Here is a 26,409-nt window from a genome sequence, read left to right on the forward strand (position 1 = left end):
ATTTTTTTATTTATATGTTTTAATGATTTTTTCTTTACAATTAGTTTTGGACAATTTCATTTTTGTGTATCTTGGTATGATATAACTCAAATTTCTTGTGCAAAAGGTTCATTTTTCTTGGAAATGTGGTGCTATAATTTCATCTAAATTCAGAAATTTTAAATCTTTAAATATTTATTGCCTACCCCTTTCTACTTTGAGATTTTTTTTTTTTTTTAATTTTAGGGAAGGGTCTACAGGGTGTTCAGAGTCTCACTACTGGATCGGACTCGTGGTGATTCTCCTGCTTACAGCCTCCCAAGTGCTGGGATTACAGGCACGTGCCACCATGCCCAGTCTCAATTGCTGTCTCAGTGCAAATACATTTGAAAAGAAAAGAAAAAAAAATATATAGATAGATAGATAGATAGATAGATAGATAGATAGATAGATATAAATTAATCCCAGTGAAATGAAAGCCAACTCCTGACTCACACAGGCCACATTGCCAGGGGTCTGGGACTCCCATATTGGACACTGAACATTTCTAGAAACTTCTATTGACAGTGCTCGGCCAGCACGAGAGCTGAGAAGATGACATTTCACATGTCTAAGGGGACAGAGGTAGTTAGGACAGGATGCCCAGGCTTCAACGGCAGAGAGGCCTGGGCTCACAGGGGGAGTGTGTGAATGAGCCCGCACGTTCATTTGTCCTCCCATCCATCTGCTCCACAAACAAGGTGGCCTCTGTAAGGTGGGGGCAGGTCTGTGTCACTGGGGACAGCCCTGTGACAACAGAGGAAAGAGTGGGAAGGTGGGAAGTAAGTCCTCCTCCAAGGTGGGACGTGCACCGTGAGGACAGGAAGCATCATAGCGGGCTTCCTGGGAGAGCAGGTGCTGGAGCCTTGAGAACTGAGAGCTCCTGGGCATCGGCGGCATGGAAGTGGGAGGGAGGTGCTACTGACGGGCAGCACCAGCACGGCCGCCCGGGCAGCTCTGGGTTCTGCGGAGAGGAGGAGTGCTGTGTGGGGCTGAGGCGGGAGAGGTCAGCGGGAGCAGAGGGGAGTTGTCAGTAGGTGTGGGGAGCAGAGGGCTGTGTTGCACAGAGGCCAGGCCTTCAGGTCTGGTGTCCTGCGAGGCGTTGTCCCTTATCACACGCTATGCATGTCGGCAATGCCACCTCAGTCGCCATCCATAGATGGCAGTGGAGGATCTGCAGGGTGTGGGAGGCTGGCTATGCAGTCACCTGGTCTGCTGGGTGCCCAGGACCCCCTGGAAGGAAGCCTGGGCCTCCTCCTCCTGGGAAGAGGAAGAGGGTCAGCTCTGGGAAGGTAGGCAGCTGGCGCGCAGCAGCCAGGGCTGCTCTGGGAACCCGTGCTGTCTCTGTTCCTTGGGGGGAAGCCACTGTTGTCCCCGTCTTATGGAAGAGGTTACTGAAGCTAGGCGAAGTCATCCCCTGGGCCAGAGGTCGCACCAGGGGTGGTGGGGTGGAAGGTGCAAGCGTAGGGTCCTCCGGCCTGGGAAATTCAGACCAGGACTAGGGGAGGTGGCTGCCCTTTTCTGACGTCAATCAACGATGAAGTTCAGAAATAAAATCTGAAATCAAAAAGAAAGGCTGTGTGTGCGTGCGTGCGTGTGTGCGTGCGTGCATGCACACCCACTCTAAAAACACCAATGGCCTTATTTTACAACTCTGTATCTCTTATTGCAAAGTTAATGTTTCCCTTTTGGAGATCATGCTATCATATCTAAATTACTTTGCAATTTTCCAATTAAGTTAGTCTCTAAAATGATGCCTTTAATTAACCAGGGTGATAAACTGACCAGATAACAAGGACATCTCCGATAGCAGGGTTCAAGGGGACAGGCAAAGTCCCCACAGAGGTGGCAGCTGCCTCCCTAAAGTGAGAACAGCTGAGGTGGCCAGACAGTGTCCTCAGGCTCCCCAGGCAAAACACCACCGAGCAAAGGAGCGGCACTATGTCGTCAGGGTGTGAGAGGGCCCATTGCGCTGCAAGCCCGCTGGGTATCGAGGACAGGAGGACAGTGGATCAAAGCTTCTGGTCTCAGTGAGCTCAAAGTCTAATGGGAGAGCTGCCTTGACAAATCCTACAGAAAGTGCTAGAATTTACCAACTAGCACTGCTTAGGAGGAAGAGTTGACCAGTTTGGAACCAGCAGGTATTCCTGGTAGCAAAGGGCATGACTTCTAACGCCGGAGATGGAAAACTTCCACCGCTCAAGATGTACTTCAAGCTCAGTTGGTGATGCCAGACAAAAATTCAATTTAAGAAAGAACTTTCCTTGGGCTGGGGAGATAGCTCGGCGGTCTAAGCGCCTGCCTGGCAAGCACAAGGACCCGGGTTTGATCCCTAGTACTGCATGCCGTGCAGACCCTGCACGGAGCCTACCACCAAAACCAGGCACAGTGGCGCATGCCTGTAATCCCAGCAATGTGGAGGCTGAGACAGGAGGATCACTACAAGTCCAAGTTGCCATAGAGAAAAACTGTACCAAAAAGTAAAAATTTTAAAAATAAAAAATAAAAACCAACTTTCTACTTACAGCCTGAGCAACAGTCCTGACAGCTCTGCCTCCTAAATAAAGGGTAAGACGTTCTTTTCTTTCAGTCGTGCCCTCTCTGGGGCAACCTCCGAATGCGCCACCCCCCTCTTCCATGCTGCCACCTGCCCGGCTGACACTCACATGACACTCACACCACTTAAAACCGAGTTTAACCGGGCACAGTGTGTAGCAGGTGCTCAACACTCATACAGTGAATGAAAGGAGCTCGATCGCCTGGCGCGTGGCCTCCCTGAGCTACCATGGTCATCCTAGTGCCCCAGGGCTGCCCTGGCAACGTGCCACCAGCCAGGTGGTTTCGAGCAGTGGTTTATTCTCAGTAGGGCCAAAAGTCCAAAGTCAAGGTGTCGGCAGGACCATACTCTTTGGGGAACCCCAGAAAGGAGCCTTCCCGGCTCTGCAACCCTTGGCACTCCAGGGCTTGTCCACCCAGTCTCTACACACTGCTGTTGCCTCTGTGTCCCGATTTCTCTCTCCCTAAGGTCACCCGCCGCTGGATTGGGCCCGTTCTATGCCCTTATGGCTTCATGGGGGCTTAATCACAGCTGTCAAGCCCCTATTTCCACAAAAGGTCGTGTTCAAAGGTACTGGGAAGTCAGACTTCAGCAAGGCTTCCTGGGAGACTCATTTGCCCCGCAATAGTTGTTACTGAAATGATTTCAAACATGGGAAGTGAAAAGCCTAGAAGGGAATACATTTTTACAGCCAATTCTCATAGTTTCTCTTGTATTCACCTCTTTTTTTTTAAGTTTGCTGTTACCTTTAAATGGTGTTAAGCCAGAAGATTAAACAATCAGTTCCTGTGAGACCTGAAAGTCTTCGAGAACAGGCTGATGTGTGAGCTACCCTGGAAACGGAACACAAGCGTACGAGCCAGTGTGGAAGAGAAGTCACCTCAGCAGAGGGAACAGCAGGGTGGAGACTGCCGGGGAGGCAGCTCAGCAGCACAGGCATATGCCTGGCAGTGCGCAAGTGCAAAGCCCTGAGTTTGATTCCTTTTTTTTTCTGTTTTTGGGGAAGGGTCTACAGGGTGTTCAGGGTCTCACTACTAGCTCAGACTTGTAGTGGTCCTCCTGTTTGCAGCCTCCCAAAAGCTGGGATTACAGGCACACACCACCACACCCAGTCTCAATTGCTATCTCAGCACACCCCAGGGGTGGGGCTGGCATGACCCGCCTGGGGATCGAACCCCTGGCCCCTGCGCCTGCTTGCAGGCACTTTAAACCAATGAGCTATGTGGCCAGCCCCTGAGAGTGTGGAGGTGGACAGAATGGGAAAAATACCTGCTGGCTACCCTGACAGAAGCTTGGAGATACCTCAGTGGCATAAGCTCTTGCCTGGCAAGCGCAAGGTCCAGAGCTCAATCACCCTTACCAAAAAAAGAGTAAATGACATCATATCATCACGACCCAAAGGTGTCCACGCTCCACACTTTCAGCAGCACAGGTCACACGAGCTCAGTCTTGGAGGCAGCCTACGTATCCATCAACAGGCAAATGGATAAAGCAAACGTGCTCTTATAAACCATAGAGGATGACTCGACTGTAAAGAAGGGTAAACTTGAGTCCTTTGCAAGAAAATGAGTATGAGTGACCAGAACATTAGAGAAGTAAACCAGACCCAGAGGTTTAAAGAGCCCACGTTCCTTCTACTTGAGAACAATACAACATAAATAAACAAAGAAAGAGGAAGCAGGAAGTCATTTAAGTCATTTGTAGGTAAACAGTTGCAACCTGAGGCCACAATGTTAAGTGAAATAAATGAGAAGCGCAGCTGAAGTATCACACAATTCCTCCTGTAGGAGAGGCCCAAAGCCTAAGTAATTTTTAAAAATAGGAAAATACAGGCAAAGGAAGCAGGGAGATGGAGGCTTTGTCAGTGGGTAGTAGATCTAGAGTTGAGGAACATGGGGAAAGGGAGAGGGAGGGGAATAAAAAGGACGAAGTTACTTTCAGTCTCTGCGCCCACCCCCAAGATGCGTGTAAACCTTAGGAACTGCAGACTTGTGCTAATCATATTTTTAAATGTGAGGAAGGGGGTCCAGGAGTGACAGAGCTCTCAGGGACGGAGACCTGGAGTGATGGTACCTTAGGCAGCTCTGGGTACTCAGGCGGGGCCAGGCGCTGGCATGCTGACCTCTCCCTGAGATGCACTTTCTGCAATGTCCCCTGCCCCCAGCCGCCTCCTCATCCCAGTCTGCGAGTCCTTCGAGGTCCGCGTTACCAGCCACCTCAAAACCCGACACCCTGAGCACACCTGAGCAACCCTGGCTCCCCTGCAGACAGGTATGCTCTACATCAAGAGAATGAGCGAGGGACTGAGCATGGCCCAAAGCCTAAGTAATTTTTTTTTAAAATTATTTATTTATTTGTGTGTGTGTGTGTGTGTGTGTGTGTGGCCAGCTCAGCCCACCAGGGGTCGGGGCTGGCTGGCATGTGGTGCTGGGGGATTGAACCGCGGTCCCTATGCTTTGCTAAGCTTGTTCTAAGTAGGTGCTTTAGACCACTGAGCCAACTCACCAGCCCAGCCTAAGTAATTTTTAAAAATAGGAAAATACAGGCAAAGGAAGCAGGGAGATGGAGGCTTGGGACTGAGTCACCAGGGACTGAGCGTGCCAGCTACTCCTGAGACTTGGTCCCTCAGTGTGAGATCGAAAACAGTCAGGAAGGCGCCTAGAGCTGCTCTGGAGCTACAGCTAGAGGCTTCAGGTGGGGTCCGCAACAGGACAGATGGGAGGACGACTAAGGCCCTTGCCTGGCGCGTGGCATCCACACCAGGAATCGCGGCGCCGCTCTGCCCCGCGGCCCAGGTGGCCCAGCTCTGGATGGCCTGTGTGAGCCTGGGCCCCCCAAGAAGCAGACCCCAGGTGAGGGCGGAGCCGCTAAAGAGCCATCTGGAGGGTGAAGCTAGGCGAAGCCAGCGGAGAGTGGGGAGACCAGCAAGGCGCGCGGTTCCTGGGAGCGAGAGCACTGACGTGCTGGGCGGCATCACCTCGTGACAACTGACGCGCACGGGATGCTGCTTGCGGTGCATTGCAAATGGTGGCCGCCAGAAGCCGGTGAGCACAGCTTGTCCGGCCCATAGCGTGGAGGACGAGCTCACCTGCAGAAGCCCTCAGGGGCGGCACTGGTGTTGGCTACAGGGTGCTCAAGAAGACACCCGCAGCAGGGGCGACTGTGCAACAAAAGGAGGAGAATTGCAGATCCCACGCAGCAGCGCGGGAGGCTGGGAGCCGCAGGCGGTGTCCACCGGGTGAAGAGGTCCAGGCGCTGCCCAGGATGCTCCGCGAGACCGGGTGAGCGGAGGAGCAGGCGCGGCGAGAGCCAATCAGCGCCGGGCGGGGCCTGTCCTCCAGGGCCCAGGGGTGGAAGGAGCCGCAAGGAAATAGAACTATGTTAGGGCCACGGGGGGATGCGTGAGAATTCTCATTTAAAAACCTTATCAGTGGGCTGGCGAGATAGCTCAGTGGACTAAGCACCTGTTTAGGCAAGCGCAGGACCGGGGTTCGACCTCTGGCACCGCATGCTGCATTGGCTCTGCCCCTGGGCGCACTGAGCAGGCCACCGCGTCTGGCTTGGTGATGCACGCCTGTAATCCCAGCGCTGGGGAGGCTGCAAACAGGAGGATCACTACAAGTCCAAGCTGCGTAGTAAGACCCTGTACCAAATACATAAAAATAAATAAATAATAAAAACGTTATCCATGCCCGTCTGCAGTCTATAAAGATTACACTCATTATGGGGAGCTAATGCCCTACTGAGACCGAACCCGGCATCCTTTGCCTTCCACACGGCTGAGCCCCATGGCGGCTCAGTGGCTGGGCCCGAGGGTTGGAAACACATTCACCTTGCGCTGCTTCTGTCCCTCCCACTCTCCAGGTGAGCCTCATGGGCACAGAGGTTAAGGGACAACAGAAACTGACATCACCAAGGCAAGTTCGGCACTCAAGGCCCTGTGGCAAAGGCCTCAGAATGCAAAAACGGAATTAGGCTGCCGGTCTACCTCATTATCCAGCGTCGCCAGGCGCGTTCCAGGGCAGGCACAAACGAAGCCCGTGCCTAGGAGATGCATTACCACCCCAGGGACCTCCCACAGTGTCCTCATGGAAGTCATCAAAGTCTGGCCTCTGGTGATAACAGGCCAGCTCCGCCCAGCCCATGTCACAGCCTGTGAGTCAGCGGTGACACTCGCCTTCTCTGGGTGCTGGCCCTGTTCCTCCTCTGGCCACTCCAGAGGGGTTTGTGGGGCTTCTAAGAAAGACTGAGGCCAAGGGTCAGGCCAGGGGCACAGGAGATGAGGCCACACTAGTGTCTGTGGCAGCAGGGGTGGAGCAACGGGAGCAAAGTGATGTCCACTGCCCCAAACTCAGGGAGAAAGACCACCTGTGTAGCTACCCACTGAGGACAGAGAAGCAGGACATGGCCTCACTGCAGAATGGGCATTACTGGGCCATAGAAAGGAAGGGAATATTCCCTGCAACCCTGAACGTATGATGCTAAGTGAGAGGAGCCCAACACAGAATGTTACAAACTGGGTAAAACATCCAGGATACTCAGCTCCATGGGGACAGCAAATAGAATCATGGCTACTAGGGCCTGGCGAAGGAAAAGGGAAGCGCCAAAAAATAGTCACTGCCTCAGAGCAAGCTGACAACTTGAACCAGATGTTAGATGTCTACACTCACTAAAGCACACCTGTGCTTCCACAAGCTGTGCTGTAGCCACACCCCTGCAATCCCAGCCCCCCCTGGAACCCCTGTAATCCCACAACTCACTATGTAGCCAAGGCTGCCCTCAAACTTTCACCAATCCTCCTGCCTCAGCCGCCTACAAGTGCTGGAATTATCAGCATGTGCCACCAGGCCCAGCAAACCCAACATTTTAAGTGAACTATTAGAATAATATATGAACTATACCTCAATAAAGCTATTAGTAAAAGAGGAAAAGAACACTCGCAGGGGAGGAGGACATATTCTAAAGAAGCAAGTTCTAAGATGGTGGAGTGGTAAGCCACAGCGAAAGAGCCTCTCTGAGATTTGGAGTCCAGACCCTGGAATATAGCACTGTGAGGAGGATCAGAAGGAGGGAAGTGAATGACCTGAAGCAAGAACTGAAGTCCACGGGGAGAGTGAAGAGAGAGACTTCCATGAGGAAGAAGGACGTGGCAGGCTGCCCTTTCTCCCTGAGCCCTGACTCGCTGAGAGGAGGGAGGCTCAAAGCTGCAGGCCCAGGGTAACGACTGTGACGGCCCAGAGGGCCCCCAGAGAAACACGCCAGTGGGATGGAGCGTACTGCATTGGCTGGTGAGTTATTTGGGCTCAAATGTCCCCCCAGGAAAGGGCCATTGGCCAGAAGCCTCCTTGCAGAAAGAGCAGCTGAGCTCAGAACTCAGAGCAGCTGCTGGCTTCAGTGTTGGGGTCAGGGCGCTGGGCTCAAGCCGGCAGGAGGTCAGGGAGCAGAGTTCAAGGCAGCAGGAGATACATGGACTGCTGTAGGCTGAACAGGTCTGCAGCCAGAAACCAGCCTGAGCTTCACTGGAACTAAAGCAGCCAGGTGCCCCCAGGTTACCTACCAACCTGCTGCAAAGCGACAGCTGGTCTGCTGGGACTAACCAATGTGGACCTGAGCCGTCTGCCCATGTTGTCTACCAGGAATAGCAGAGACATGCCTCAGAGTGGACATTTTTTTCTCATTTTGTTCTCTCTGTCTCTTTCTCTGTCTCTCTGTCTGTCTCTCTCTCTCCTCCCCCTTCTTCTCCCTCTCCCTCCCCGTCTCCCTCCCTCTCCTCTCTCTCTCTGCCCCCTTTTTCCTTCTCTCCCCTCTTTCTTCTCTCTCTTTCTCTCTCTCCCTCCCTCTCCTTGTTCCTTGATTGTTTTTCTTGTATTTATATGAGTGTATATCTGTTCTCGTCTAGATTTCTTCCTTCTCTTTCTCTCCTGTCTTCTTCACAAGGTTCCCAACGTTTGCATGATCTGCCTTTGTCCTCCAGCCTTGCTTCTAATCTCTTCCTCTTCTTCTATTTCTCTATTTCTCCCCTTACCACTTTTAAAATATTCCCCCTGAAAGTAAAAGTGCCATATTGAGGACTCATTTACTGCATAAGATTTTCTGGTTTGTTTTAGATTTTGTTATATAACCACAAATCCAGTTCATGTGGTTAAAGGTGGCAAATTGGTGGTTACATAAGTGTGTCATTTTCTAAGCCATGTCTGATGCTATTGTTATTGCTTATTGTATCACATTAGCTAAAGTGATATAACTCTTCCTCGTATATGAAGACTGAGATTCCTAAGGCCCATAAAAAATACTATAGGCCAGTGCCGAAGAACCAGGCAACGGGCCTAGGAGGCAACTTCTCATCCCCAATAAACTGAAATGGTGGGATCTCAAAACAGACTCGGAATACAAAGCCAACTACACCTGGAAGACATCTCTGAGCAGTAGTCACGTCCTAGTGGTTCTAAATGTTAGCAGTAAAGCTACCTGTGAAAGGCAATTTACAAGCATCAGACTAGGAATTACACTTTAAAAAAATAGACAATGAGAAGACACTTAAACAAGATACAACCCCAAACTCAAAGGCAAATCCAAGAGGTAATAAGGTAGAGCAATCCAAAACTCCACCCACCTGGACTCTCTGAAATGCTAAGAGTAGAAGTAATAAAGCAGATTAACAATACTCTAGCAAAACCAAAATCAGAAATAATTTCTCCCATAACTACAGACATGGAGACCACAGTGAAAGACAAGCTTGGGCTGGTGAGATAGCTCAGAGGGTAAGGGAAGGGCAATAAAAGAATTCAACTATATCTTGCACAGATACAAATTCCCTAGGATGAATGTGAACATCATGTAGACCTAAAACATACCCACAAACTTAAGTAATCAAAAAAGAAGCAAGTGCTACAGAGCACTTGGAAGGAAGTGGCTTCTGAGCTGAGTCTTACAGGGTCAGGGGAAGGCTGAGTCTAAGGATGTCCCTGGTAGTGGACAGAAAAGCAAGGTCAAGGTCAGATGAAGGAAGGTCACAGCCAAAGATTATGATAGCAGGAAGAGCAATGACTTGGAGCTTGTGGGAGATGGTTTTTTAGAGAATTGATAATTTTGCAACAAGTGACACTTTCATGGGGCACAAAAGATGGCTATGCACAGGGAAGGAAAGTCTTCCTCTCTCCTCCCAGGCACCCAGCTCCCTTCCAGGCAAACACTGTGGCTGGTTTCTCATACACTCTTTACAGAATACATCAGCGCCTATGAACAAATGCTTGTGTATGTTCTTATACAAACAGGACAGGCCTTATACAATGTCTAGTGCTTTGCTTCCAACAACAACAGAAATGTTAGGGATGCTTCCAAATGTGTATGGGAAGGATTTACTTGTTTTTTTAAATAGATTCCTAGGAGGCACCCCATTTTTTTAACCAGTTTATCATTGGGCATTTGGGTTCTTTCTTGGTTTTCCTCCTCTGCAGTTTTTACAGAGTGTTTCCCTTGACATGTGGCACTTCGCACATGTATAAATTTGTCTGTGGGTGAATTCTCAGAAGTGGAATTGTGACACTGTAGTTGGTACTCTCTACATGTTGGCTGTTATTGTCACACTGCCCACCCTGGTACCACTCCACACTCCCCTCTGCAAGGAGCCAGAGGGCCTGCTTCCATGAACCTGGAAGGACGAATTTGGAACAACTGTCGGGGAGCCAGCCTCTCCGGGACCTCATGCACGAAGCTAAGAAGTTGCGGTTGATCCTTCAAGCCATGGAAGCAGATCTATCATTGAGTCATGATAGGTAGGTCTGAGCGTATTTCCACGATGATATCAATAAGTTTGGAAGACATTTTTATTGTCCAACAGGCATGAGTGATAAGGTGAAGGACGCAAGAGGGGCCCAGGTATCCATTCAGAGTCCAGCCACACCAGGGATGGGGTGGTTATCTGTGGGGCCAGCTGCCACTCCAGACAATGGGGTTGCAAGCAGGCATCATTCCGCCTGCTCGCCATCCCCTAAATCTTACCTTTCCTCTTGTTCTCTTTTATCACCTGCTTCCCACACATTATTGGCCCCTTCTGGAACATTTGATCCTTACATAGTGGCATAAAATCAATAGCAAGGCATTTTTATCGAGCATGAACAGTTGACCAGTTGACAAGTGGGTGATACAGTTGCTTTATCTTTCTCTAAGACCCTCGTGAAGCAATCGGCTCGGCGATGGGCATGGAGCAGAGGGGTGGGGGGCAAAGCCACACCACAGATGCATTCCCCCTGGGCTTTGGTTTCTGAAGCAGAAAGGAGTTGCTCTTTGTTGACACACAGAGACAGGAAGATGGATGGGTGAGGACTGGGAAGGCACCAGGATATGAAGGACCAAGAGCCGCTCTATCCAGCAGTTCCAGCAGCGCTCCCAAGATGCGCGCTGCAGGCCTGGCACTCCTGGGGCTCGCCCTGAGGCTTCAGGCCGTCGCTGCTGAGCCAGAAAATGACACTTTTTGTTCTAAGAACCAGGTGGCCTTCAGAAAAACTTGCTACGAGTTTGTGCCACTCGGACGCACCTTCCGTGGTGCCCAGAGCTGGTGTGAAGGACAGGGAGGCCATCTGGTCTTTATTCGTGATGAGAGAACCCAGCACTTTCTACAGCAGCACCTCTCCCCGGACAGAGAGTGGTGGATTGGGCTCACAGGGCCCTGGGCACCCAACGGGGCTGCAGGAGGTAGGTGGGGTGTGCCGGGGTCGGTGGGAAGCTTGTGACCAACACATTCCTTATCCTTCATCACTCAGAGACCCATGAAGGACACAGGCCTCTTGGTCATCTTGCAGATTAAATAAAATAAATCACTGTACATGCCAGGCACAGAATCTGGTGCAATAACATTTCTTTTCGTGTGTGTGTGTGTGTGTGTGTGTGTGTGTGTGTGCACTCACATGTGTGTGCTGGGGCTAGAACTCAGCTCCTCATGCATGCTAGGCCACTGAGCTGCACACTACCCCAGCCCTTTGGGCACCTAATTCTAATTCTAGCTGTGGCTTCCTCATGTGGCTTCCTCAGTTCTTGCTAGAATAGTGCCAGCCACTTGCATGAGTGCTTCGTGATCATTGTCACACTGATCTTTACCAAAACCAGTGAGAAATGTCTTGCTGTTGTCCTCATTTTGCAAAGAATGAAACTGTTTCAGGAAATGACTTACATGTCTTTCCCCAGTTGGTATGACATTAAAGGAAGTTAGGGTAGCACCACACCTTTCTCATCAGATATCGCCTTTCGTGGTCCTCCTGGAAACCCCCCTCTTCGTCCCCCAACTGCCAGCAGTCACAAGCATCCTCCTCTGTGCCCCTTTGGGACTCTGTCCTCCTCTCTGCAACAGTGCGTTGGCCGTGGCTGGAGGGCCGGAATGACCCGTTGGTGTTTAATCCTGATGCCCAATAGGTGGGCACTGCAACTGTCATGTGAGAGTGAGGATAATGCAGAGGAGCCTCCTCATCCAAGATAACCTGAGGACGTGTGGCAGAAAGGTGTCAAGCAACTCCTTCTCCTGCCGTGTCACAGAGGCGCCCAGGGTTCTCTTGGCTCCTGCAAAAACCACTTAGGCTCAGAAATGAGTAGCTTGGTCTGATCTGGGAACCCACAGAAATACACAGAGTACATGGAAATGTCTTTAAAAGCCAAAAGTTGGGGAAGATCTTTAGGGCAATTCATAGCCAAGGGGGTTCGAGTTTTCCAGATGCTCCTCAGGCAACGTCTGTTGTAAAGTTTCTTGGCTTGAAGATATGGTAGTCGTGGTGGTGCACACTTGTAACCCCAGCCCTTGAGAGGCTGAGGAAGGAGGATTGTTGTGAGTTAGAGACCAACCTGAGCTACAAAATGAGCTTATAAATAGCCTGAGCTGCACAGTGAGGCCCTGTGTCAAAAAGACCAATAAATAAATAAATAAATAAATAAATAGCATCTTATAAGATTTCCCAAGGGATACCGTGAGGTCGTTAGGGTCAGGGTGAGGCTGTTGAGGTTATGCTGCTAAAGGTTAGCACCCTTTCACTGTTCCTGTGGAAGCGAAGGCCAGAGTACTGATAGTAATATGGTAGCATTCATGTAAGTATATCTCAGGTACTCACCAGCGCTGAGATGTGGGGACAGTCAGCCTGGAATGACCTGCTAGAAGTTTAGTAATGAAGCCGTTGACAGATTGGTTTTTGGGAGATCCAGGAATGTTAGAACTCTGTTAGTAAAGACCATGAGTTTTCCAGATCACTTTTTTTTTTTTTTTCTTCCAGAACTGGGGATTGAACTCAGGCCCCTGCGCTTGCCAGGGAAGCACTTACTCTACTGAGCCATCTCCCAGACCAGTCCACAGATTGGGAAGAGGGTGTTTTAATTTGCCCCCTGTCATAGTGTTGGAAATGTTGAAAATATTTGTATGCATTTATGTTCTTTCTGAAGGTAATAATTATAATCCTGGAGGTTTGGTCACACATAAAAATGTTGATATTCATTGAATACTGAGGTATTCTTGAGATTCTAAGGAGCAGGAGCAGGGACAATGATAGAATTGAACAGTGGTCATGAATCACAAGGACAACAAAGAGGCATTGAGCAGAAAAGAAAGAAATGGTTGTCACAACACTGGGATAAATAGAAATCGATTAGAGCCGTGTAGTGTGGAGCGAGGGAGGCATGGGAGAGCTCGGCAGAAGGGTCTCATGCCCTGGCTTTTACAGAGGGCAGTGTCTGAGGCTCAGTCCAAAGGTAGACTAGTGTTATACTATTTTCCTATCCCAGATTCATCTTGCAACTGTCAGAAGACCTAGGAATACACTAACCTCTCCCTCCTCCAAGTTGTCAGAAAAAGGGAAAAATATTTAGAAAACAAGTCCTGGCTTTCTTTCTAGGTGAGCACTTAACGGTAGGCCATTTACCTCAAAAACAGAAGCAGGAAGAGCTAGCAAAAATCTGTTGTCGGTATTGTTCTAGAGACCTCCCTTCAGCCACCTTGAAGGGGCCAGGCAACCGAACAGGACTAAGTTGTAATACATTCCAGTCCGTGGATCTCTGGTGAGCAAAGCTGGCAAATGTGGTTGGTCACAAATGAAAGAGAGATTATGCAGGATGGACCAGGTCTGGAAGAAATTCACCAGCAGGCGTGGCCAGAGCAAGGGGGGAGAGAGCGGTTGCCTCTTCTTTCCACCGAGAAGAGACAATCTTCATCCAGTGCGGCACTGGATTCCCTGTTTGCCACAGAAACTGGTGTCTCTTCTAAAGGAAGATCCAGAGCTGGTGACCCAAACACAGGCTAAGGCACTGGCATGGGGACATTCGCTAGCACCTGTCCGACCCCCACCAGGTGGGAGTATTTCTGAGCAGTGGCTCCATTGGTGGTGCAGATGGCAGCTCTACTTCCATATGGGCTGACACGTAGGACCTTAATGGCTCCATCCGATGTTTCTGTCTCCAGAACCGCAAGAAATGGACCAAAAATCTCCTGGTGGTAAAAGGTCATATTTGGCTTGACAGCTGAGGTGATGGCTGGTCTAATGAAGTCATTATTTTTACGGCTTTTGATTGATTGATTGACTGACTGACTGATTGACAGGGGTATCAACCTCAGGACCATGCGCTTGCCAGGCAGGCACTGAAGCCGCTCAGCTATCTCCCCAGCCCTACAGCTTCTGATTTTACTATGTCACCCATCCAGAAGGGTGAAAGCTCCCTCCTTTGGCCCACTGCCGATCAGATTGTAGACTCGCTCTTCAGCTTGGGGGTGATCAGAACTGAGATCACTTCCAGGGTGCCAACTCCACCTTCAGCAGCCCTGTCCTAGCTTCTCCCAGGAGGACAGCAGTTGCAAGGGCCACATGGCACTGACCAGCACTCCAGCGCTACCCACGTGGCTGACTCGGGGTATTTTCCTTCTTGGCATCTGGTGCGACTACCTCATAGCTTTTGGCTCCCGTGTGGGCTGGACACCCTTTGCCATGTCCTGACCCTCTCTTAGAGACATACTCTCCTGCCTCGGGAGTCCATATCTTGAGTCTTCATAGTGACTTTGTGTATCTGCTGTCTTCAATATCTTTGAAATTCTTCTAACCCAGAGTGGCAGCATGTGCCCCTAATCCCAGATCTCTGGGAAGCTGAGGAAGGTGAACCACAAGTTTGAGCCAAGCCTGGGCAACTTGGTGATTTACTGAGACCCTGTCTCAAAATGTAAAAATAATAATTTTTAAAAGGAACTGGAAGAAAAGGAACTGAGGCAGGGCATGGTGGCACACCCCTGTAATCCCAGCACTTGGGAGGCTGAGGCAGGAAGATCTCTTTGAGTTTGAGACCAGCAAGGGCTACAAAGTGAGCTCAAGGCCAGCCTCAAGTGAGACCCTGTCTTAAAATGACCAAAAAAAAAAAAAAAAAAAAAAGAGCTGAGGATGTGGCTGTGTGGCTTCGAGAGTAGCAGCACCATTCTAATGTGTTAAAGCCACATAAACTGCCTCCACCTTGACTCAGCCCTGACGGGCTCATCTGGCCAGGCCCTCCTGCACTGGGTGGCACACCTGTGACCTCCTGTCCCCTCTCATCTCAGGTGAGGCAGAGGTGGAAGCAGCATGACTTAGTGGAGCCAGCTTTTCAGGGCTCTCAATTGTGGGGTCTCAGACCTCAGGCCGGAGGGTGTGTGGGAGGGCAGCCCTCCCCTGGGCGGGGCAATGCGCCTTCACCCCTGCACACAGATTGAGCACCGCTGCACCCCAGGTGTTGAGCCCTTCCCCAGAAAGGAGCTAGGAGGACCCCTGCCAGGTCCTGGTGGCCTTGTTCCCCTCTCAGGGACTGGGACCTGGTTGGATCTCTCCAACGTGAGCTTTAGCAACTGGCAGCCGGGACAGGAGGCTCCCGCAGCCCAGACCTGCGGCCACATCAGCAGAGGCCTTTCCGCCGCATGGGCAGCTGTGCACAACTGTGCCCAGGCCTTCGCCTTCATCTGCGAGTTTGGTGAGCTGGCCCCTGCGCAGGCGCCCTCCTCCTCCCCGCTCTGGCTCCTGTCCTGCCCAACCTGTCCCACTGGGCCGGCCTCACCTGCTCTTGGCTCCCATCTCTCCAGCATTCTCCTCTGCCTCTCCTCTGCCTCAATTTCTCTAAATCTCTCCTTTCTCGTTCTGTCTCTCTGGTTCCTGTCTCATTACGGCCCCTTCTCTATGTCTCCCTGTCCAAGTGCCTGCCTGTCTTTCTTTCTTCCTTTCTTTGTTTTGTTTGGCTTGTTTGTTTGTTTTGTTCTGTCGAGACAAGGACTCACTATGTGTAGTTGAGGCTGGACTTGAACTCACTATGTAGCCCAGGCTGGTCTCAAACTCATGGTGATATCCTCCTGTCTCAGCCTCCTGAGTGCTAGAATTATAAGTACCTACCACTATGCTTGGTCTTCCTGTCATTTGCTGACCTGGCCTCTGTCTGGAACATTCAGACCCTTTCTCTTTCAGTCCCCTCCCTTCCCTGTGATGTCCTGCACCTTTCTGTGTCTCATTTCTATTCCCAGCATCCCAGCTCTCTCCCAATCCTCCCATCTCACAGCCTCAACTCCTCCTCATCAGTCACCTACTGGCCTGTCTCCCTCTGACCCATGTGTCCCCTTCCGTCTATGACAGAGGCTGGCCAGAGCCTGGCATGTGAAGGTCTCAATGTCACCATGCACTGTGGCTCCGGGGAGGTCATCCAGGTCCAGGATGCCATCTATGGGCGCCAGACGCCTCATTACTGCACCCAGGATGCCGGGCAGCCCTCGGACCCAGAGGAGGACTGCAGCTGGGTCAGCGTCAGGGACGAGGTGGCAGGTAGGACCCTCGGAGAGCTTTAACAATGTCCAGATGTGTGGGGACACTGGCTGGAGCAGCAGGGAGTGTGACTGACATCAAGCCCAGCCCGTCAGCAGGGACGCGTCTGTTCTCGCATCCTCTGCCAGCGCAGGAAATGCCAACATATGAAACAGAAGGTTTTGAATTTTGAAATATTTAAAACATACAGACAAAAATAAAAGCATACTGTGATGCACTCCCAGCTACTCCTTACCTTTGTCAGATCTTAACATTTGTTCAGGATTACCTTGTTTGTATACATATATAATCTCCCAATGTGGTGGCGCATACCTGTGATCCCGGCATTGAGGAGGCTGAGGCAGGAGGAGTGCTGTGAGTTCAAGGCCAGCCTGAACTACATAACAAGACTCTGCCTCTTAAAAAAGAAAGAAAAGAAAAATGCACAGCTGGGCCCGGCACTGCCCTCCTGCGATCCTAGCTACGCAGAAGGCTATAGCAACCCAGGCTCACGAGTTCAAAGGCAGCCTGGGCAACCTAGCCAGACCTTGTCTCAAAAGTCAGAAATCCAGAAGAGGGGGCCTGGGGGCGAGGCTCGGTGGTAGGTCACTTGCCTAGGATGCCTTCGATCCTCAGTACTGCAGAAGAGGGCAAAACAGAAAGAAAGGTGTTTGCTGACTACTCCTCATGACCCATATTCCTGCCTTCGCTTCTGCACCTTAAACTGCAAGCAGCACAAGGTGGCACAAGGCGTTACTGTATAAGTGAACAGCACCACCTCAGCAGCGCATTTTCTTTTCATTTTGCTGTCGGATTTTGCTTTGTGATGCATAGTCCATCTGGAAGCTCCGTGCTCCACTCTGCTGGTCCATCCGCTGCCCCACTGAGCGTGACCTCCCCCTCTGACAGTTGAGAGGTGACACGTGCCTGTTCATCCTTGATCCTAGGGCAGCCACTTGTCCTTGTGGGAGTCTCCCACGGGCTTTGTTTCTCTTCTCTTCTCTTTCTTTCTTTCTTTCTTTCTTTCTTTCTTTCTTTCTTTCTTTCTTTCTTTCTTTTTTGTTTTTTCTTTTGTCTTTTTGAGACAGGGTCTCCCTATGCAACTCAGACTGGCCGTGAGCTCACTTTGTAGCCCAGGCTGGTCTCAAACTCACAACGATCCTCTTGCCTCAGCCTACCGAGTGACAGATTATAAGCGTGCACCACCATGTCTGGCAGGCTTTGCTTTTCTACATCTGAGGAAATCTCTGAGCTTCACTTCCTCAGTGACAAAGGCCCAGGCTCAGAAGTTCTAGGAGCTTCTGGATCCCTCAGAAGTCAAGTCCTCGGAGATCGCCAGCCATCCTCCAGGACCCCAGGGGCCCTCTCTGGTCTGCTGTGGTCACTGCTGCCCATTCAGCAGGGTCCCAGGAAGGCAGGTGGTCTCTGCATCTCAGCTCCAGGGACACAGCCAAGGACGCCCGGGTGGGACCCTGGGCCTCACTGTGTGTGCCTGGCGACCCTCCCTGGCTGAGCCCCTGCCACCACCCGGAGACGCTTTCGTCACCGGGACTTTGCCCTCCTGGATCAAGGCACCAGAAGGAGAGGCTAGAAGCAGCTCGTAAGCCCTCTGTGACGCCCCTGCATGCTCCAGGCCTCCTAGGAGCAGGGCCCCCCTTACGAGCCTCCTTCCCCAGCGAGGCTGGTGTCTCCATATTCAGAAAGGTGGCAAAGAGAGAGGGGAGCTGGCCCTTGGTGAGGAGGCTGAGGAGAGGGCCTGGGACAGCCCTGCGACCTGCGGGCCCCATCACTGGCTGAGGGCCCCTCATCTGCTCCGACCCACAAGGCCCCGTGAGCCCTAGCACTGCACTGGTCACCACGCTGCCCGGGGGCACAGGCACGGATTGCCTGCTTTCCAAAGAGCTCAAAGTCCAGCAGGGACAAGGCGCTGCCTGCCCTGCAGTTACCTGCTGCGCTGATAAACACAGAGTGGCGCACGCAAGCTGCCTCTCATGTGCTGTGGGCCGCGTACTGCTCTGTGCACCGGAGACAGAGACGCCGCAGTGGGCAGAGCAGCTAGACCTCCTGCCCTCCTTGGGGGACGGCGGGGTGGCGCTGTGGATATGCAGAAGGAGCACAGCGTTTGGAGGGGGTGCGGGCCCCCCAGAAATCCTGCGGGTGCTGGGTGGCAGAAAGTAGGGCGAGGGCATGCAAGGCCTAGGGTTCCATCCCCATATGCGTGCACACGCATGCACACCACACACACAAGCACACAAGCACACATTCACACACGGTCTCAATGCAGAGAAACAAACGATCTGGGCTGGGGAGATAGTTTGGTGCTCTAAGCTTCTGCCTGGCAAATGCAAGGACCCAAGTTCAATCCCTGGTACCGCATGCCATGCCAGCCACTGTAATCCCAGCACTGGGGAGGCTGAGACAGGAGGATCACTACAAGTCTGAGCTGTGTAGCAAGACTCTGTATCTAAATAAATTCTAAAAAAAAAAAATTTTAAAGAAACAAACAATATTACAAATGCTTTATACCTGGAACTTGGTAGAAAGGCAAAAGCCTGGGCCTCACGCAGACCTGGAAGTCCAGAGTGGGGGGCGGCAGGTCTGCAATCTGCATCTTCACAAGCTCTCTGGGGACTCCAGCCTGTGCTGAGGACTGAGGTCCCCTGTGGCAGCCCTGTGCTGTGCTTGCAGCAGTCCCACCCCGCTGTCCTCTGAGTGCCCAGCTTGGTGCCTGGTCTGCAGTGTCTGCCAGCAGGCTCGGGCAAGGCAGTGGGTGCTATGTGCTCACCAGTCTCCAAAATGCGCTGCTGAATGTTGTCCTTGTGTCTTGCATGCTGTTCCTGCTTCCTCTGGGATCTGGGTGCTTCCCAGGCCAGTGCCAGGGGCTGCAGGCTTGCCAGGTGGCAGCAGACCAGACCTACTTTGGAGACCTGTGCCCCAGCCGGGGCAGCTACCTGTGGGTGCAGTACCAGTGCCGGGAAGGTGAGTCTGGGGTATAAGAATTTTATTTCCATGCTATGTACAGTTTTCCCCAGGAAGGAAGAAGAGGCAGCTGCCAACCACATAGGCCTCAAATGTACGTGAGTGTGCATGCGTGTGTGTGTGCGCGCGCGCACGCATAGGTGTGCTGGGAATCGAACTCAGGACCTTGCACTTGCCAGGCAGGTGCTGTGCCGCTGAACTATATCCTTTGCCCTCCCAAATGGTTTTTACCCCAGGACCCTTCAAATCAAATTCATGGGGGTGATCCCAAGCACAGAGAAGACAAAAGCAAGTTTGCTCGATTAGATGGAGCCAAAAGATCTCTCACCTTTAAAATTATAAATCTAGGACTGGCCAAATAGCTCAGTGGTGCAGGGGCTGCTGTGCAAGCAGGCACAAGGGCACAGGGACCAGGGGGTCAATCCCCGGGCCTGCCATGCCAGCCCTGCCCCCGGGGCACGCTGAGGCGGTAATTGAGACTGGGCATGGTGGCGTGCACCTGTAATCCCAGCACTTGGGAGGCTGTAAACAGGCAGATCACTATGAGTCCGATCCAGTAGTAAGACCCTGAACACCCTGTAGACTCTTCTCTAAAATACAGAAAAAAATAAAATTATAATTTTAGGGCCGGCCTGATAGCTCATCAGAACCTACTTTGGCAGATGCGGGGGCCGTGGGTTTGATCCCTGGCCTGCCATGCCAGCCCCACCCCCGGAGCACACTGAGACCACGATTTAGACCAGACATGGTGGCTTGGGCCTGTAATCCCATCACTTGGGAGGCTGAAAGACAGGAGTATCACTACGAGTCCAATCTACATAGTGAGACCCTGTAGACCCTGTACTAAATACAAAATAAATAAATAAAATTATAAGTCTTGAAAGCCATAAAAGTAATCTTATGTTATCACAATTTATAAAAAAACCCAACTTGATCATCCTACTTCCCATAAGGAAACATAATGAATTAAAATAAATTATGTCCTGCATTGTAAAATGTGGACATAGAAGTGGCTATAGGTAGTGGTATAGACACGTAGTTTTATAAAAATATAAGCACGTGCAATGTATTAGCCTCCACCTTGCTTCCTTTCACTAGTAATATGTCCTGGGCAGCTCTCCAAGTCACTGCCTTACTTTTCTAGTTATCGCACTGCATTCTGTCGTTGGGTTCTGTCCCTCCCTCCCACCGGCCACCCTCAGTCCAAAGCCCTCCAGTCCTGTGTGTCTCAGCTCACAGTGGCAGCGCTGCTGAGAGGAGATCGCTGCTCACCGGGGTGCAGGCTCACAGGGCGCATGCACTTTACACATCAGTGGACACCCCAAGTTCACCTCCAAAGAGGTGGCCTCACTGTGGGTCCAAACCAAGGAGGAGCACGCAGATTTGCCCTGAAGCTGGGAATCCATCCACGTGCTGGCCTTGTCTGACAAACTGCTCACAGCAGCAACTTCTGCTGAGGCCAGAGGAACAAAGAGCTCTGAAGGGAAGAGCTGCGTCAGTGGTGCCGAGGTCCCGGTGACGTCCGGGACAGCAGAGCCTGGAATGTAGAGGAGGGAGGGGTCCACAAGCAGGAAGGCTTGGAGGCCACAAAGGCCAGGCTCACCAGCCACGCTAGCTGCATGGCCCAGCCGGGTGAAGCACCAGGAATCCAAGTGGTTCCTGGGCATGTATTTGGGCAGCGATCCCATGTGGGGGTTTTGGTAGGGGACAAAGGGTGGCCTTTGGAGATGCGACCCGGCATCTCTGGCACCTGATGATCCACGGTTTACAGCTCAGGGACATGTTGAATCCAGCAGCCGTGGGAACCAGGTTTCCTGCTCCTACCCTGATTTCAAATATCCCGAACCCCATGAACTGGGTGCCCTGGTCAAGGTCGGTTTCTGATGTGCGCAGGATGGACTTTATCCAGCACCTGGCAGTTGTGCCCAGGCCTCGGTTGCCTCCCGAGCGTCCTCAGGTGGCTGAGTCAGGACCCTGGAACTTGGACTGGCCCAGGAAGTTGGGGACAGAGGGTGGCAAACTGTGTGCCCCTGGCCCGCCCTCTGTGCCTGCCTTTGAAGTCCAAACTTCTGACAAGTTGAATGTGCACTAAGTAGCCACAGCGAGGCATCTGCCACCGCAGCCAAGTAGGTGGCCTCCCATGTCCTTTTAACCCTTTTTACTTTCCCAATCACTAGACTCCTGACTGAATAGATTAGCATGCATTAGGGGCAGGTTGGAAAGAACAGACAGCTAGCAGGAGTCGTGTGGAGCAGTCTGTGAGACAAGCATCCTAAAAGGACACACATGAGGTGCGGAACGGTGAAGAGGTGTGCTCCTCTTGTGTCCGTAAACACACGTGTGTGCCTGTGTGCACGACTGCTCCCGAGGGGCACCTGGGTATTGGAAGCAACAGCTGCCTCCAGGCAGCTGCACTGGGGCCGAGAGACTGCTGGCAGGCGCGCTTGCTTTTCCAGCTCTGTATGCGTCCACTTCTAGATCTCAGTTCTGTATGGCCTGTAAATGAAAATAAAATTCCAAGGAACTTCCACAAGTAAAAATAAAATTAAGCCAAGCATGGTGATGCATGCTTCTTATGCTAGCACTCAGGAGGCTGAGGCAGGAGGATCCCAGGGAGTTTGAGGCCAGCCTGGGCTACATAGTGAGTTCAAGACCAGCCTGGACTACCTAGTGAGAGTCTACTTCAAAAATGACAAAAATAAAATGGAGTAAAACACTTCAAGTCCATCCACCAGATAGCGGTCAGGTAGATAGAAGAGAACAGCTTTTAAGCAGAGGGGCTCTACTTCTGCAGCCAGGGAACACGGCACCCTGTGTTTGTATCTGCAGGCCTGAGGCTGCTGGTGTCCAACGAGAGCTTCATCTTTGACAACGTCACCATCTCTCTGACATGGCTCCTTTCTCCCTACATCGGAAACCTGTCCTGCATCCTTAGTATGGGAGATGGCCACACCCTTGATCCCTACTACCCCCCCAGGTAGGTGGAGTCTCAGAACCTTACACCACGTTGTAGCAGTCAGTTTTGCTGCATAACAAGCCACCCACAATGTAGTGGCTTAAACAGTATTTCTTATTTCTCATGGTTTGGGCAAACATGGGTAGCTTTTCCTGTCTGGGCAGACTCCACTGGTGTGGGCTGGCCAAGAAAAACTGCACTGAGTCACATGCCTAGTGGTCTGCTGGATGGCGGTGAAGGGTCAGGTGGTCAGGTGCCCTTTCTACCCACAGGCTGGCTGGTGACACAGGGTTCCTAGCAGTGAGATCAAGATGCTAGTGTGTGTGTGTGTGTGTAGTGTGTGTGTGTGTGTGCACGTGTGTGTCTCTGTGTGTGTATGTATGTGTGTGTATTATTAGGGGATCGAACTCTGGACCTTGTGCTTGCCAGGCCGGTGCTTATGCCACTGAGCTGTCTCCCCAGCCAGAGGTCAAGATGCTTTTAATTAGGGTGAGCTTCTCCCATCACAGTGAGCAGCTGACTCTGGCCTGGCGGGCACCAGGCCCAGGGGCAGCAGATTTACCTGTCCAACGCGGAGTTACCACCCGAGCCTCGAGCCTAAGCTTCAGCGCCAGACAGCCCGGGCTGGGTCTCTGCCCACCGTCCGCCACCGCCTAGCTCTGTGCCTCAGGCACACTGCTATGCCTCTCTGAGCTACCCAGCTGCTGCTGGGGGACCCAGACCCTGCTGCAGCCCCGGGCCTCGCTGGGTTTCTGCTTCCTCCTGTGTCCCTGACGGTGATGGCTGCCCTGACAGATTCTGTTTCAAGGAATAAAATGGGATGTGGCTTCCGGGAAGGAGTCCGAGTGGACCAAATGCCCACAACATGCTCTATGGGACTTTTATTTGCTACTGTTTTACAAAGACATCAGTGGGAGCTACGTTGCACAATCCTTCACACACACACACACACACACCCCTCATTTTGGACTACCTGATTTGGGCATAGATGAAATTGGCTGTGCAGCCGCCAAGACCTTTAGTTACAAGAGGATGTTACACTGATAAATAAACCATGCTTTAAAACAGAAGCCGTTGGGAAGAGATGCTAAGTGCGGCCGCTGTAGATGGGCTGTGTGTCATATTACACCCTGGAATTTTTTTATTTGATTAAACTCTGAAAGAAACAATAAGCAACGTTTTCCATTTGCTATTTCTGCGCTCTTGCCCCGCAAAAGCTACTCATAGTCCTCTTTCCCTTTTAAAAGACCGTGCGCACCCCCCACCATCACCCACCCAAGGCAGCCGGTTTCTACTTTAAGGACTCGTTGGCCCTTGAGGCGTCACGCCTGGCTTGTGTCAGTTTGAGGGACCTCGGGGGCCGGGGGCCATCCCCGCTGCATTCTTGCCAGCGCTTGCAGCTCCTGCGCTCCAGCTCTAAGGTGCAGAACGGCTTCTAAGCACACAGGAGCCAGCAGCGCGGTGCTTTCGTGCGTGTACAGGCTCCTATTTCTGCTTAGCTCCTTGGTAGCCAAATGGCTAGATTTTTTTAAAAAAAAAATTATTTATTTGGCACAGGGTCTCACTACACAGCTCGGACTCGTGGTGTTCCTCCTTTCTCAGTCTCCCCAGTGCTGGGATTACAGGCCTGCGCCATTGCATCCGGTTTCGGTGGCCCCACGGAACACCCGGGGTTCCGGGGCCGTAGGTATGGGGAACCAAATCTGGGTCATTGCACTAGCCAGGCCCGCTTAGACCGCCGAGCTATCTCCCCAGCCAGGGCTAGAGATTTTTAAATTGACATTCCTGCTGGGTGTGGTGGTGCACACCTGTCATCCCAGCACTTGGGAGGCTGAGGCAGGCGGATCACTGTGAGTTCAAGGCCAGCGCCAGCCTGAACGGCATAAAGAGATGCTGCCTCAAAATAAATAAATAAATAAAAATAAAAATAATTAGGCCTTCTAGATCCATTGTCAGTACGCCCACGACCTCTGGCGCAGACTCCAAGCTCAAGAGCAGGCTGACCGAAGTCAGAGGATCCTCGCCTCGCTTTCGGCATGCCTCCTTTGAGCAGCAGTCTGTTTTATTTTTCTGTCTGAAAAGGAGCCCACCGGACAACTTGAGTAACTGAGCGCCCCCTGCTGGCACATGTGGGAATGGACACCGAGCTCGGCCCAGCGCTGTCTGGGCACAGCTGTCTGGGAGGTCCCGCCTTGCTGGGAATCTGGTCTTCCCTGCAGCTGCCACAGCGCAGCGCAAGCCTTGAGTGACCCAGAAGTTCACAAGCCACTGGGAGGTACCAAGGAGGGAGACGGGAGTGGCGTCAGAAGGGACGTCCCCGATGGAAGAGGGCGGAGGGAGGGACCAGACTCACGGGTAGGAGCAGCAGATGCAAGGGAAGGAAGACAGCTGGAGTGCAGGAGAGAGGAGGGAGAGAAGATGGAGGATAGAGGGCAGAAGACGGGGACACATAGCACCAGAGGCCGGGCGGCCACAGCACCTTGCGCGGACTTGGCTGCAGTGTCCGGGGAGGGGTGTTCCTTTGGGTGCGATCCTGGCGACTAGGGGCTTCCTGGGGACATGGGGACGCGCGCCTGGCCTCGGAGGGTGGCGTTTAGACCTGGGAATTGCGCGACCCATATAGCTAATTATTACCAGTGTTGCCAGCACTCGCTGAATGATTTTAGGGATTACACCAAACTATAAGGAAGAAACAACTAGGAGTTGATTCTTAAAAATGAGGGGCTGGGGAGATAGCTCAGTAGAATAAGCGCTTGCCTGGCAAGAGTTCAATTCCCGGTACCCTCCCCCCAAAAAAGGACAATGCTGGGCCTTGGAAGATAGCTTGGTGATCTAAGTGCCTGCCTGGCAATGGCAAGTACCCGGGTTCTATCCCCAGTATCACGTGCCCCGCCAGTCCCGTACCGAGCTGGCCACCAAGCCCAGGCCTGGTGGTGTACATCTGTAATCCCAGCGCTGGGGAGACTGAAACAGGAGGATAACTACAAGTCTGAGCTGCATAGTGAGACCCTGTACCAGATAAATAAATAAAAGATTTTTTAAGAGCCGGACAAAGAGCTTAGTGCATTAAAGCAGGCACAGAGGCCAGGAGTTCAATCCTCGGGCCTGCGTGCCGGCCCCACCCCCAGGGTGCACTGAGATGGCAACTGAGACTGGGCGTGGTGGTGCGCGCCTGTAATCCCAGCTCTTGGGAGGCTGTAAACAGGCGGATCACTAGAGTCTGATCTAGTAGTGAGACCCCAAACACTCTGTAGACCCTTCCTTAAAACACAAAAAAGAAAAGATTTTTTTCAAAGGATAATTCTATTATATTATTACTTAAAAGTGGATAATGCCTTTCTCTTAGTAGGCAGGGTGGCACACGGTGGTACCCTGTTATACAAAAAATGGTATGGTCGAGTTTATTACACTGGATACTTCTCAATCATTTTCTCCTTTAAACCTATAACAGTCCAGTGAGCCTGGCCTGCCCTCTTTCTGTGGATAGGTGGGTGGAGGCCCAGGCGCTGTGCTGAGGTCACCAGGTAGCTGGTGCACTCCTAGGATGGCATATTGCTGGTTGCCCACTGTTCCCCCGTGCCACAGTGCCTCAGTTGGACAGATGGTTTTGCCTACCAACCTGTTGACACCTTATCAGTGACACAGCAAAATGTTGTGGACTGTGAGGTTCTGGTAGCCAGAAATTACTAGCAAAGAACATTTGAGTTTTCTTTTTCCTTTTTTTTTTTTTTTTTAGACAGGGTTTCACTATGCAGTTTAGGGTGTCCTTGACCTCACTTTGTAGTCCAGGCTGGCCTCAAAATCACAGGAATCCTCCTGCCTCAGCTTCCCAAGTGCTGGGATTGCAGGCATGCACCAGCACACCCTGCGAGAAATGTGAGGTTTCTTCTCCACTTTTGTTTCTAAGCAAAGTTGCATCCCATCAAGGGCAAATATCCCAGCAGTAAAGGCAAAGCAGGGAGTATTGGAGCCTTCAACTACTTTTTCAACTTTATTGAAATAGAACATATGTACAGAAAAATGCATAAAAAGAAACAGCTTGACTCATTTTTATACAATAAATACACACATGTAACCAGCACCCTGATCAAGATACAAACATGCAGCGCTTGGGAGGCTGAAAACAGGAG

General features: G+C 51.6%; 1 protein-coding gene and 1 pseudogene across 1 annotated transcript in view; one reads left to right on the forward strand and one right to left on the reverse strand.

The window, feature by feature from the left end:
• Nucleotides 1-10,968: 10,968 nt before the first annotated feature.
• The window catches only part of Pkd1l2 (polycystin 1 like 2), a 91,921-nt gene continuing 76,480 nt past the window's right edge, over nucleotides 10,969-26,409 (forward strand). The window contains exons 1-5 of the mRNA XM_004625982.2: nucleotides 10,969-11,269; nucleotides 15,365-15,529; nucleotides 16,180-16,365; nucleotides 19,213-19,323; nucleotides 22,153-22,300. Of these exons, the coding sequence (XP_004626039.1) occupies nucleotides 10,969-11,269; nucleotides 15,365-15,529; nucleotides 16,180-16,365; nucleotides 19,213-19,323; nucleotides 22,153-22,300 (911 nt within the window). The remainder of the gene's footprint in view (nucleotides 11,270-15,364; nucleotides 15,530-16,179; nucleotides 16,366-19,212; nucleotides 19,324-22,152; nucleotides 22,301-26,409) is intronic.
• LOC111815082 lies at nucleotides 13,652-15,064 on the reverse strand (annotated as a pseudogene).

This window comes from Octodon degus, unplaced genomic scaffold (genome assembly GCF_000260255.1).
Source record: "Octodon degus isolate 3935 unplaced genomic scaffold, OctDeg1.0 scaffold00011, whole genome shotgun sequence".
Classification (NCBI taxonomy): Eukaryota; Metazoa; Chordata; class Mammalia; order Rodentia; family Octodontidae; genus Octodon; species Octodon degus.